The 14,750-nt window shown below is 46.1% G+C and overlaps 1 protein-coding gene across 1 annotated transcript in view; it reads left to right on the top strand.

Moving 5' to 3' along the window:
- Positions 1 to 14,750, top strand: part of RFX4 (regulatory factor X4) — a 178,487-nt gene that overhangs the window by 59,374 nt on the left and 104,363 nt on the right. The window contains exon 4 of the mRNA XM_049783113.1: positions 2,383 to 2,506. Within this exon, the coding sequence (XP_049639070.1) occupies positions 2,383 to 2,506 (124 nt within the window). The remainder of the gene's footprint in view (positions 1 to 2,382; positions 2,507 to 14,750) is intronic.

Below are 14,750 nucleotides of genomic sequence, written 5' to 3'. Positions count from 1 at the left end.
GTGAATGGCTTAGGAGACAGGGGTGGAAATGGGGGGTTCCAGGCAAGGCTAGGAAATGGATTCTTGTTTGTCCCCGACACAAAGCTCAGGACAATCCTACATCTGGTCCTGCATGAAACCATTCCCACAAGGAAGTATGGTTAGAGCTGGGACTGCTGAAGGAGGGCTGTGTAGACAGATCAGTGTAAGGTGGCATTCATTGGTATCTTCTTCATACTGCCAGGTCCTGGCATGAGAGAGTACCTGAGTCTTTAACCCTTTTTTTAACCATTCCATCTGTTTCTTAGATACATACAAGGACTGTCATGTCCCCTTGGGTCATTCCAGTCCTTCAACAGGTGTTAAGATCTCTATAAATAGTTGTGGGATGAATCTCAGACTGAAGCCATCTCGCTGGCATCCAATACTGAGCCCCTGGTGTGTGCCAAGGATGTAGGAATTATTCAGACACTGGCCTGGCATCCGGGAATTACTGGAGGAGAGATGGCCTAGATTACCCAGAAAGGATTGCTTAAATGGTTTCCTGGAACTGATCTAAAAATTCACCACGTTTCCTTGGTGCTCCCTTTCCCAGAAGAGTGGAGAGTGGGTGAAGTGACCCAGGATTGAGGTTCCTTCCTCATGTGGGCCACCCTCATTCCTTAACCCTAGGTTGCATCTACCCAGAGGGCCAACCAATGCCACGGCTGCTTAGAGCCACTTTCCTTCACATGGTGGCGCAAGGCCAGAAAGCTTCAGCCTTTCAAGTGGACACCTCGGGAGGCTGTGTCCTCATTCCACTGATGTGACGACAATGTTGGATGCTGTTTTGGCGAGTGCCCTCAAAGAAAGTTAGAAGCCACTTGGGGACATTAATTTCATGGCTTTAGAATTCATTGTGCCTTATTTTATTTATCTCCTAATTTAAAAAAATATTGGGAGAGAAGAGTTGTTCTTGTTTCAAGTGACTTTGGGTTCTTTTTCTAAAATCCAGCCCATGATCAAAGAAGAAATCTTTGCTCTGGGTGACTTGCTGAGCCAAGAAGCTGTGGGGAGCAGGACCCAGAGAGAAATTATTAGCTTGGGGGAGCAGGTCGAAGTTAGCTTCCACTGTTCTAAGGCCATGGAGGCAGGAGATCTGGGGAGATCTACATTCTGGGGTTTGCATAAAAATGGGAAAATGGTTTGTGAAATTTATTTTATTTTCCATTTTTGGTTTTTGACCCGCATCCAATGGTGCTCAGTAACTACTCCTGGCTACTCTCAGCTCAAGAGGTGCTCCTGGAGATGGTTGCAGAGGATAGGGACCTAATATCAGAGGTCAAATCTAGGCCTCTCATATGCAAAGCAGTGCTCAAGACCTTTGCTTGAGCTTCCTCTGTGATCCCTATCTGCTTTATGATTACTGACACTCAATATCTAACATACATTTCAGACCTGTAGGTATCCCTTAAACTAATGTGGGGAGAAGAAAGGGGAGGAGGATGAATTTTCATATCTAAGTCCTTCCCATGCCAGGTATGCGTTGTAATAGTAAATTGTGGATAGGTGAAGGTGTCATTTGCAGAAAGAAACACAGCCAGGGGTTAAAAGAATTTATATGAGGGAACCTGCTAGAGAGTGACAGAGTTGGAATTGAGTTCAGTGAAAGGTCACCACTACTCTGAATGCCTCACCTATACCAGGATGGTAGAGGGAGGATAAGGATCGAAGACTACTGAACTGGCAGGGAGGGTGCACCAAGGGGAAACTTCCTCCTGCACTCTGAAACCTCCCTCCCTCAGCAGGTTGGTGAATGGTCAACCATTGGTATTCTCACTGCTCTTGTTGGCCAAGAAATTCCAAGATGTGGAATGATTAGAAATGGCTCCCCAAGAAGCTAGAGTGATAATACAGAGGGCAGGGTGCTTGTCTTGCAAACAAACTAATGACTTAGGTTCATTTCCCAGCAGTCCATAAAGGTCCTCTGAGCACCAACAAGAGTAATTTCTGGCAGCATCAGGAATAACCCCTGAACATTGCTGGATGTGAATCAAAATAAATAAATAAGGAAGAAAAAAATGTTAAGGAACAGAAAAAGGAAAAATGAAAAAGGCTTCCTTAGAATATCTGGCTGGCTGATATTTGGTGGAACATGATTGACCTGGAATATGGCTAGGACAATGGCAGTGGAGGAAGAAGAACTGGGAATTTGGACTGGGAAAGTGGCCCAAAATTCATCAGTCTTACCTTAAGGACCAAAGAGCTAAGTGCTGACAGGCCATGAGGCCATGTACCACAGAAGGATAGATTGTAGGGGCTGACCTGCCTAGATTCCTCTCTGCAGGAAGCACATTATGTCTGACTCTGGAAGGCAGAGCTCCTCACCCTGCAGGCATCTCACAGACCCTTTGCTTTTCCCAGGCTGGAGGAGAACTACGAGATCGCAGAAGGGGTCTGCATTCCTCGAAGTGCCCTCTATATGCACTACTTGGATTTCTGTGAGAAGAACGACACCCAGCCTGTCAACGCCGCCAGCTTTGGGAAGGTGAGTTCCAAGGCAACTCTTCTCTCCCTCTCTGCCAAGTCGTTTGTGTGTGGTTACTCATCACTTAAACATGTAGATTCTGTTAACGTTCCATGGGTAACTTTGCTCTCAGAGCATTTGCCCAAAGTTTGAACACCTGCTAACAAAATAATACCAAACCAAATACCAAGAGTAATCACACCCAAGCATCAAAATTAAAAAGCCAAGATCATTCAAATGCTGTAAAATAAAAAATTATTATCTAATTTGAATTTCTCTGGTACAAAATTGGAAGACTAGATTTAGGCCCTTACTTACCTTGATCTCCAGCACTACATAAGGTCCCTCTTCTGAACCCCTGTATAAGTAATCCCTGAATGCAAAGCCAGGAGTAAGCTCTGAGTAGTACTGCATGTGCCCCCACCACCACAAAATAAATAAATGAGCAGACAGTAACCTCTTTCCTCTGGGAGATAAATCTCCTGTGTGGTCCATTCTCCTGCCTGTGTGTATGTGGCCTGTATATCCAGGGAGCAAGCAAACTTCCTGACTTAGTGGGAGTCCTGGAGAGGCCAGAAAGTGACCTGGGTCATTAGACCTGGGACCTAGGAGTTCTCTGCACAGGCTGTCCATTATACAGTCTCCTTACCACATGGACCAATGTTCACCTTTTTGGGGAAGGGGCTTGTTTTGCTTTGGGGCCATTCCCAGCAGTGATTAGAGGTTACTCTTGGCTCTGCTCTCAGAACTTATGACTGGTACACTTGGGGAACCATATGTGGGTGATATGCATGCATATAAGTGTATGCATTTATGTTCATACTTTTGTGATGTCCGAGATTAAATCCAGCGCCTCAGATTCTCAAGGCATGTGCTCACCACAGGGCTACATGCCGGTGTCCCAAGGAGTTGAGATTTTGGTTCTGTTTAAATTAAACCACCTCATGTAGTACAGAGAGGAGGCAGATGCAGAAGAGAGAGAGAGAGAGAGAGAGAGAGAGAGAGAGAGAGAGAGAGAGAGAGAGAGAGAGACCCAAGTCAAGAGGCAAATGGGTACAAGCACCCTGGGATTTGTTGGCTTCAAGTGCATGGGCTTGAGCCTTGAAACGGAACAAAACCAGGGGTCCTGGAAGTTTCTGCAGGACTTTTCCTAGGGTTTGAGGGCAAGACAAGCACAAGATGGGTGCAGGGTAACAATGTTTTGTTTTGTTTTGTTTTGTTTTGTTTTCAAAAGGAAGTGCCCATCTCACCTAGTGTTGGAGAACAGGAGAGTTTTCTGTCTGTCCTTGCAAAATCAGGGCTAATGAGAAGCTGTTTGTCCTTATCACTCTAAACCTTTGAGAACTGTCTGAAGAATTCACAACTGTAGTTGTAATGTCCCCCTCCCTCCAGATGTGACTCAATGCCTGAGATGCAGTGGCTGGGATGTGATAGAGGGGGGCCTCAGGTTCTTATCACCCTACCCCTTACCTGGATGCAGGGGTTCCTTCCTGTGTTCCGATGAGAGGACTGAAGCTGTGCAGGGTCAAGGGAAATGTTTTGTTAGTAGGATTTTCCAACCTGAAACTGTCCTGAAGTCTTTTAGGGGGTTGTGAGGATGTGTATGTGTGGGAGGAACCAGAGACAGATAAGATCCCAGGACACCTGATCCCCCAGCATTCCTGCTCCCACTTTCCCCTCTGCAGAGGGAGCTCCCAGGGTTGTTCCCTGCAGGACATGGCCTTAAGTTGAGTGCCAGCCACAAGCACAAGAAAAAATGGTATCTCTGCTGGTTTGATGGCAAAATCTGTTCCCTTTTGAAGGAAGGTGTTCATGGTCTCAAGGTGCTTTCCCTCCCAGATACCCACAGGAAATCTTCCCATTTCTTCAGGGGATCCTGTTTCTCTGATATTACCCACCCCACTTCCCACTGGGACCTATAAAGAGAATTCCAGAAACTTCTACACTAACTTCTTTCTGCAATTTCCATCCCTCTTGTGACCCTGAGGATGTGGATGTGGGAAACTGAGGCACTACAGTGTAAAGCCAATGGACCTGATAGGGGTCAACCATATGTGAAAAAAACTCACAGAGGAAAAAAGAAGCGTATTAAAGAAGAAACAGTTTAATGTACTGGCTAAATTAAATCAGGTATTTTGGGGGTGTAAACTCTAGGGATTTGTTTTTTGGGGAAAGGGACTCCCAAGAAATGCTCAGAAGGCTCAAGGATTCCCTCCTGCCCTTCTCAGGAATGGGGCCAATGTCCAGACATGAAGTCCAACTGGGGATGCCAGGTTTTCGTGGGCTACCCCAGTGATGCTCAGGACCCTCCAGGGCTACACCCTTTGATACCTGGGGGAAACATATGGTACCTGGGGTCTAGAGTTGGTTACCTGCCAGGATTTTATCTGTGTCGATGTACTATTTTTCTTGCCTACATCTAGTTTTTTTTTTCTTTGTCAAATAAATAGATGATTAGTCCAGAGCACTGTGCACCAACTTTTCTTTTTGCCTTGTTTATTGAGTGATCCATAATGATGCTTTTTGGGTGTTAGACCCAGGGAGTTGGTTTTCAAGGCAGTGTTTAGGGTTTAGGGGATCCTGAGGCTCCCAATGATGCTTGACCAAATGAGCCAAATGGCTCAATGCTCAGACCCATAAGTGGTATGGGTGGGGGAGAAATGGGGGGGGGGACTACCAGGATGCCAAGGATCTAACTTAGGTCCTTGTACCTTGACCCCTGAGCCGTCTTCCAGGCCCCAGTGATTAGTCTATTTTACAGACAACCTCATGTCGTGCATCAATGATCCCAGACTGGTGCCAGGGCACAGTATAAAAAAGGTTGAAAATCACTGGTCTGCTGCTTTGTTATATCTGACATATGTACGGCTCCAACTTTAATTCCTGGTACAATGTGCTCTTCCTCCTTCTCCATCTCCCAAACACTCACAAAACATATGTGGCCTTTATGACATCCAGTCCTGCCAGACCTGATCAAGCATCCCATCACTGGATCCTGATCACTAAACTCCAGACCCTCCTACAGGGCCTGCACTACCAGGAGTGGCCTCTAAGTCCACCAAGCTCCATAAGATGTAACCCCAACCCTAATTTTCAGCTCTTCAGTTACAGTAGCCACATTGCCACTGATAGTAGCCGCATGTCACTTGAGGCTGCCATTTGACGAGTGCAGATGGAACTTCCATTATTATAGACGTCCTTGTTCTGTACCATCTAAAATCAGAGGTGAACTAGGCGTGCTCTTGGCTTTGCATAAAAGAGCTTGGGAGGGGCTGGAGCAATGGTGCAGCGGTAGGACATTTGTCTTACACGTGGCTGACCTAGGATGGACCATGGTTCAATTTCCCGACTTCTCATATGTTCCCCCCAAGCCAGGAGCAATTTCTGAGCTCATAACCAGGAATAATCCCTGAGCATCACCGTGCCCCCCCCAAATAAAACAGTCTAGGGAAACTCTAGCAGTAGAGTAGTGAGCCTGCAGTAGACTAGAATTAATTTGAGCATCATATACCAAACATCCTTTGGGGCAGACATCCCTGTCTAATGCTCTTTTGCCTTCTCACTGCCTTGGAGACTAACAGGCCCTCCATAGCCCAGCACCTGTCTGGTCCCAGCCTCTCAATTCATTCCTGACTCTCTTTCCTCCTGGACACTCCACTAGATCTCCTCAGTTCCCCAACCAGGCCCCACTTATTCCCAAATGCTTTATCAAATTCTTTCTCCAAACAAGACATTTCACTCAAAATTACTGTACCAGCTAGTCACCAACGGTAATGAAAGCAGCCAAACACCTCCTTGTCAGTCAAGAAACTTAAAAGGACTCTGAGGGGCATTAAAGGAACCAATGCAGAAGCTTTCTGAAGAACCAGCACCAGAACTGGGGGTGTCCTTCTCCTCCTGCAGTAGGCAGAGGGTGCCACTGAGGCTCCTCTCAAGAGTTGGAATTAAAACCCCAGACACATTGCATCCTTGAGAGAGGGGGCGAAAGAGAAAAAGGGGGAGAGAGAAGGGAGAGATAGGTAGAGAGAAGGAAAAAAAGGAGAGGACAGAGTGGTAAAGAGTGAAGAGAGGAGAGAATGAGAGAGAGGAGAGATAGAGAGAAAGGGTGAGAAGAAGCTAAAAAGGGGGAAAGATAGAGAGAGCATGATTGGGCTATTGTCACAGTGGGCAGCCTCAGAGCGGATCGGTCCCAACTTAGGATTTATCTATGAAAATTTTCACACAGAACCGCCACAAACCCATTATCTCTTCTTAGCCTTACTGCACAGACCACCTTATGGGTTCAGGTAAAACAATGCTCAGCAATGGGGCTCCTGCCCAGGTCTCTCCTACCTCTCACCTGTGTCCACCCCTCAATCTGGCAGCCACTCCTGATGGTGACAACAGTGGCTTTGCTGCCAGGAAAGCCTGCAGTAGGAAAGGCCACATTGCATGGAGGGGCTCCCCAAGCCCTGACTTCCAGGAACAGAGGGAGAGTGACTTCTAGTTTTGTTGGAGCTGCTGCTTGCTGAGCTGGTTTGTGCAGGGCATGGAAAGGTGCTCCAGAATTGAGCCCCTTCCCATTTCTCGGGCCCTTACATGGGAATAACCCTTCTCCAAGAAAGTGGAGGGATATAGGGCAGGCTTCTAAGAGCTTTTCTTTGGGGGTGGTATGGATTTTTTCTTGATGCCAGGAATCAAACCCATGATTCCTACATGCTGGGTGTGCATTTTACCAAGGTATGTATTCCTGATGTGGTAACATTTTAAAAACCCATCAAGGACTTTAGCAAGGGAAAACCCATCATGGCTCAAAAATGCCCCACTCTCCTTTTACCCTGTTCCTTCCCAGGCTTCCTTTTTATTTATAGTATTTAGTACCTAATACCATCCTAATTAGCAATTAGCATGTGCTAATTACACATACATCATTGGCAATTACCAACTTATGACATAATAGCCATATCCAAGAATCTATCTACAAAATCATCACATCTATTTATCACCTTTTCTAGACAAATACCTCAAACTTTTTACACTCACAGATCCCCTTGTTACCTGAGAAAGTTTTTACACAGCCCCAGGCATGTAGATATTTAAAATGGGTGAAGTGATACAGCAGATCAGGTGTTTGCATTGCATGCAACTAATCTAAATTTAATCCCTACCACACCTATATGATCTGAGCATCACCAGGAGTGATCTGTGATTGCAGAGCCAGGGTAAACCCTGAGCTTTGTTGAGTAAGGCCTCCAAAAACAACAAAAGATTAATAAAAAATAAATAAAATAGATTGATTTTAAATAAATAAGTCGGCTGAGCACATGCTGTGTGAGGCCCCAGTTCAATTCCTGCCGCTGCATGGTCCCCCATATTTACCTCTAGGAGTGAACACTGAGCAGGGATAGTCCACTGGGCATGACTCAGAAACAAAACTTAAATAGATATGAAAAGTAATAAAGAAATTTGTGTTAAAACAAAATTTTGTGACCCCCCCTACATTGTCACATGATGATTCAGTATGGAGGTGAGACCACCATTTAAGTTTTTACTCTCTAAAAGTATATGAGGATTATATTGTTTTTTATGCATCCTGGACTCCTAAGCCCTGGAATAGACCTGAAGTGAGAGAAGCTCTGGGATTTATGGTGAGGGAGGAATGATCTAGTGACTCTGTTCCTATGTTCCCAGGATGTCGTCATCATGGAGCTTGTAGGAATTCCTTTAATCCTCATAGAAACCACATAGATTGGCCTTCTATCTGTTTTGCTGCACCCATTTGTGGATTGGGAAGAACTGGTTGCAGGGTCAGTGGGATCTGACTGTGGATACCAGAGGCTGAGAGACTTACTCTCTGTCCCTATTTCTGCTCTGTACCATCTGATACAGCCTAGGCTGCCCTTACATCTTCCCTGAGAGTCTCAGTTATTCAAAAGTTCCTTCCATTCTAACCTAAACCTCCATCTCAGTCCCACGTTCCCCTCTCCCTCCCTCAGGAGGGTGGACAGGCAAGGCTGGGGAAGCTGATGTTTGGTGAAAGCTCCCCAAGTGTTATTTGGCCCTGATGGTACGCTTAGAGGGTCCATTGCAGCATCCAGAGCCCTCCGCTATGATCCTCATCCATACAACGGCGATTTGAAATATGTGCATTTTGATTTTATTTATATTTTTATTATAGTATTCCTAGATCACATGATTGTTGATTACTAGTATACAGACACTGGTGATTTGTCATGGCACAGGGACACCAGGTTGGTTTAGTCTCTGGAGAAAGTATAATACAATTTCTCCAATGAAGTTACCATCCATCACCTCTGTATAGTATCTTTTATCATTGTGATAAAACTGTGAACATGCTCTTCTTGAAACTTTTGAATGTATAGTTCAGTCTTGTTCATGCTAGGTCCTACACCCTACCCCACCCCCAAGGCTTATTGAATTGATTTGATTTTTTAATTGGTTTTGGGGCCACATTCTGTGACACTCAAGAGTTACTCCTGGCTCTGCACTCAGGAATTATTTCTGGTGAGCTCGGGGCACCATATGGGATGCTGAGGATTAAACTTGGGTTGGCTGCATGCTAACAAGACAAACACTCTACCTGCTGTGATTTTAGAAGCAAATGTTCTATCTTTTGATAGCCCTGCCCATTTCATCTCCCTTTTTCAGCTATGGTGTGGAACTGAGATTCTAAAAGAATGGAGAGAAAGCTTTCAAACTGGGAGTCCAGGTGCAGGAATAGCTGAAGTGGTGGCTGAGACTGAGATGGAAGCAGGGTTTATGATCAATGCTTTATTGAGCTGGTTGGGATAAGGCAGAGTCCCATACTGGCTTCAGCCCACAGGGCCATGGTGAGTGCAGCACTTCAGCCTCTCACACAGTCCTGCTTTTCTGTTCAAAGCCCTGCCAAGGTCTCGGACCCCTGGATCCCTCCCACTGATGGCCGAATACATGGTCCAGGATAAGATGGTGCCTCAGTACACATCAGTTTTCATACCTAGCTGTAAACCAGCTTACTCTATTAAGGTGTCTGAGCAAGCTGTGGGTGCAGATGAGGGAACTGAGTCAAAAAGACTGAAGGTTCTCCCAGACATTATGTTTAGAACAGGACAGGATCTGGGGGTGTATAGGGTGCCTGTGTAGGGGCAGGAGGCAGTGTAGGGTGGAGGTGGGGAGACTGAGCAAGGCAGCCTGGGTGCATGTATCTGAACAGAATTCTCCTCAGTTCTTTTTTTTCTTCATGTTGCTTAAGATCATAGGTAGTTGGTCTGGGGGTGGCCTATCCTTGGATATTGTGCTCCTTCTTTCCTGGGATGCATGAAACATTCTAGGTCTGTCATGGAGATCTACTCCCAGCAGTCATTGACACCAGATGCCAGTATCTATTCTTGTCTTTTCTTTATGGGTTGCAGGTTTGGGCCATACCTGGAAGGACTAAGGGCCTTCCCCTGGCTCTGTGCTCAGGGTTTATTCTTGGCAGGGCTTAGGGGGCCATATAAGGTGACAGGGAAAAAAACACAGGTCAGCCTTGTATAAGACAAGGACTATAACTCTGTACAGTCTTTCTAGCCCCAGGTCTCTCTGCCCAACTCCCCCAAAGTCTTCACAATTCTTCCAGTTCCACACCAGGTTTTTTTTTTCTTTTTTTTTTTTTTCACACACCAGGTTTTTTACTGTTTTTTTTTCCCAGTGTCTTTCCTGGAATACAGTACAAAAACCAAGACATCAGACTATTTGGGTGTGAATCCTGTCGCCACTACACACGACTGAGAGAGTTCAGGCAGGTTCTTAGGAGCTCCAGGTTTCAATTCTTACCTCTGTAAAATAGTCAGTGGTGGTCTCCACCTGGAAAATGTCTATTCAAAGGGTCACCTTAGAACAGTATCTAGTTCATATGGACTTGAGGCATGTTATCTAGGGTAGGGATTTTTATTTGCCATACAGCATGCCATGCTTTTAATAACTTTTGAAGAGAGTCTCTTTACATAGCCATATTTCAAACCTTCTAGTCGCTCTTTTTTCTGAACAATTTTGAGAATAATTGTTCTAAAAATTTCCTATAGCACATACACACACACTGCCATCCCCACCCTCACCCTCTCTTGTTACCAACTTCAGAATTATTTCAATTTTGACTTAACACGTGTCTTATGTAACTCACCTCCTTCCAGCTAAGTTGGTATGCGATGACTGTCTGTCACAGTCACACACGTCACCATTCCTCCTGTCAGCTTGGGGACCAGACTGGGCTTGCATGGAGATCTGAAAACCCCTTAGCATTGCTGTGGATGGTTCCCTGCAAGGAGCTGCAGATTCCCAGTGACCTCTCTGAAGTGGCCTCTACCCCATGCCTGATTTAAGATGTCATTTCCATTCCAGTCCACAGATGCAAATTCTTTGTATTTTTTGGAATTTCTTTCATGAACTGTTTGGTGAGACTTGGAAAATTGTGGCCCTATAGCCCCTAGTGGGTTACATTTTAAAAAATTGTCAATGGGACTGAAGCGGTGGTGCTAGAGGTAAGGCATCTATCTGCCTTGCAAGTGCTAGCCTAGGACAGTCCACGGTTCTATCCCCCAGAGACCCATATGGTCCCCCTCAAGCCAGGAGTGATTTCTGAGCTCATAGCCAGGAGTAATCCCTGAGCATCAATGGGTGTGACCTAAAAATAAAAAAACACGGGGCCGGGTAGGTGGCGCTGGAGGTAAGGTGTCTGCCTTGCAAGCGCTAGCCAAGGAAGGACCACGGTTCGATCCCCCGGCGTCCCATATGGTCCCCCCAAGCCAGGGGCGATTTCTGAGCACATAGCCAGGAGTAACCCCTGAGCATCAAACGGGTGTGGCCCAAAAACCAAAAAAAAAAATAAATAAATAAAAAAAATAAAAAAACACTGTCAAGTACCTAGGGAGACCATACAAAGGGCATTTAGTATATTCTAGAGCCTAAGTATGATCCCTGGCACCATGTGGTCCCCAGACTCCCACTGTGTTTGGCTCTGATGGCCCTAGAACATTTGAGCTATCAGGCCTACATAGCTGGGTCAAGTAGCTCCAGGAATACTAACTCCTAAACCCTGCTTGGGAGACTTCCCCCAAAAGAATTATTGAGTAGGTGGAGTGATGTCAGCATAGTCAAACTACTCAGGCCAGCTACTATTTTCAAGTGGAATCCTTGAGGTGCTTCAAAAACCTTTCCCAGATCACCCGAATAAGGGGATGAGATTGTCTTAAAATAAGCCAGTTAGGTCTAGGGAGATGGTGTAAAGGGCCATAGCTTGGACTTTGCCTGAAGGAGCCCAGAGTATGACCCCTTGCACTGCACAGCTGTGGCCATCAGAAAAAAAGAAAAATGAAAAGAAAGTAAGCCTTCCACTTTTAGACTTAAAGTTGTGACATTTAGAAATCCTTTAGGCAACCTTGCCACTAATCGTTGCTCTTTTGTTAAAGAAAGATGTACATGTCTAAGTAAAGCTACAAGACTTCTATATCATATAAAACATTATTTGTCATTGAACTGTCTTTCTTACATTTTTCCTTTTAAAAACACTTCTAGGGGCTGGAGTACAGCAGGAGGAGGGGAGGTGCCTGCCTTGCATGCTTCACTAGATTCTTTCCCCAGCACCCATGTGGTTCCCAGAGCCCCAGCCAGGAGTGATTCCTAAATACAGAGTCAGGAGTAAGCCCTGACCAGAGAGGAATGTGGCCCCCCAAACAAATAGACAAAGAAAGAATTTCTTTTCCCCTGTCCCAAAAGACTTCTGCTGTGAGACAGGAGGACCGGCTGGGCAGCTATTAGAGTATGTGTCCCTGGCACCAGAGTCTACACCACCATATGATACTGTCAAAGTGCAGGAAGTGACACAGATCCCCTTAACCTTAGCTTCCCAAAAGCCAGCTCTGGTCAGGGGCAGGTCTTTGTTTATTAGGGGTTGGTTAAAACAATGGAACCCACCAAAGCCCCCCTCCACAACTACCTCTGAGCACCAGATGTGGACATGAAGTCAGATTCCGACTTCAGACATGGAATATAACTGAAACTGAGCCTGTTTGCTGAGTAAGGCATGGAGGCCTCCCAGTGTCTCTGGAGGTAACAGTCTGGGCCTAGCTACCTCAGATCACCTTTTGTAGTGGTTCTCATCTTCTCATCCTTTGCTCTTCCTGGGACTTACTAGGATGGTAAGTGCTGAGTGTCCATGCCTTATTCAGTACAGGGTACCAGCTTCTCTTCCTCATCTTCAGGAGGGCAGGGGCTTAAACAGATTACATGAGAGAACTTGGCCTCCAATGGCTCACTCGTATTTCTTTTCTCTTGTCAGCCATGCCCGGTGATGCTCACAGCTTACTCCAGGCTCTGCATTTAGAAGCCACTCCTGGTGGAGTTCAGGGACCATAAAGGGGTGCTGGGAATCAAACCTGAATAGGCCATGAGAAAGGCAAGCCCTTACCTATTGTACTATCTTTCTGACCCCTCTCATGGTTTTCCAAAATAAAAAAAACCCTCAGCCTAAAGAATTCATAGGACTAGAACTCACACCTGGCACCCACGAATTCCAAGCTTTGAATTCTAGTATTTCAATTCTCCTTTCCATCTACCCAACAGACTGCCAGGGGTGACCCTGGTGACCTGTCATTACTGCTGGGCCCAGGCAGCATAATAGCACTGGGAGGTATTCCCAGAATCATCCTTCAAATGATTTCAGAGTCACCCGCATGCTATATTTCAGCTGAGAGAACAGTTCTGGGAAAGGACATAGGGGAGGAGAAGAGATTGGCCCTTGTAGTTGGTTCCTAAAGAACAAAATGGAACATTTCCTCCAGGAGAGGTCCAGAGCTGTTCCTCTTGGCCCCCCATTCCATGAAGCTCCATCTACTCCCCCCCACTTCCCTGTGCCCCGCCTTCCTGGGCTGAAAAGGAGAAGGGGGATTCTGGAGTCATGAAAGGGAGTTTGGAAGCTGGGATGTTGCGGAATGTTAGATCAGTGGCTGGAACAGCGTGTGGCGTTCTTTAGGCAGGCTTCATTGAGTCCACACAAAGGCAGCCAGAGGGCTGCCTGCCCGTCTGCTCATTTATCCAGCTGCCCGGCTCCCCTCGAACCAGCCACAAAAGTGCTACTCAGCCAGCCCAGGCTCCTCCGGGAATGAAAAGCAGCAGAGACCAGCATTTCAAGAGGCAAAACTCCACTCCATGGGACTGGCCTTCAGAGTTCTGGGACCAGGCAGTTATTGGGGAGAAAGGAGAAAAAAAAATCTTTTTTGATTTCCAGCTCATAAGAAACACTTAGAAAGGGAAGAAGTGTCCTCTTCTTCTACCAGAAGTTGGCAGGCTGGGCTAAAGACACACTTGCTTCCCTCTCTTGGCTTCAGTGTCAAAAGGGTTACTTTCCCTACATTGGGCAGATAATGGTCAAAACCCCTCCCCCTCTTGGACATCTCCTCTCCTCTTAGTTCTTTATTGGAAATGACTTTCCTCTATTTGGGGAGGAAGACCAGAGGATTTGGCTACCAAAAATTACTTTTTTAGATCAAAAGTTAGTTTCTTCTCCAACAGACCCATAGTCCTGGGGGACAGAGGGGCCAGCTGCCCACAAAGAGACTAAGGAGGAACCAGGAGTCAAAACAAGAGAGATGCAGAGATTGGCAGAGGGGGACCCTCTTTGGTGGCTGGTCACCCTTCTCCTGCCATCCTGCCAACCAGAGTCTCCCTCCCCCTCCAGCCTGCCCAGTCATCCCAGAAACAGCAACAATAAAGCTGGTGGGTGGAACAGGAGGGACTGTGTGGTTTAAGAACTTTTCAGTCTCTCCCTCTAAGTTCACAGCTCCTGGATCACAATCCTGGATCACGGTTTCCTGTGTATGAGCTTCCAGTGTCCAATCCCTGGTACCAGAAAAGAAAAATAAATAAGATTAAATAAACAGCTCTATCTTTGAAAAACTATTGAAGAACAGGAAAGCATCTCAAAATAAAACGAAACAAAACAAAAAACACACAGCAAAATACCCTGTTTAAAATAAAGATCTGTAAGGCTATAGATCAGAGGCACCAATTCCTAATAAACAGAAGGGGAAAGGCTTGTTTATTCTTCCTTGCATAGATCCCACAGGGCAGGGGACTGAGCAGGGGTCTCCTCCCTGAAGCGGATGTGGTCTCACACAGTTTCCCTGCAGCCACCTGGCATTCCACACTCTGGTCTTGCATCCAAAGACTCCCCAATCCCACTTCACCCCCTGCTGCAGACTTCTAGGCTAACAGCCCTGCAGTTGGCCTGGATTGGCCTGCAGTTGGTCTG

The sequence above is a fragment of the Suncus etruscus genome, chromosome 11, assembly GCF_024139225.1.
Source record: "Suncus etruscus isolate mSunEtr1 chromosome 11, mSunEtr1.pri.cur, whole genome shotgun sequence".
In the NCBI taxonomy this organism is placed as follows: Eukaryota; Metazoa; Chordata; class Mammalia; order Eulipotyphla; family Soricidae; genus Suncus; species Suncus etruscus.
This window is presented reverse-complemented; position numbering and strand designations above follow the sequence as displayed.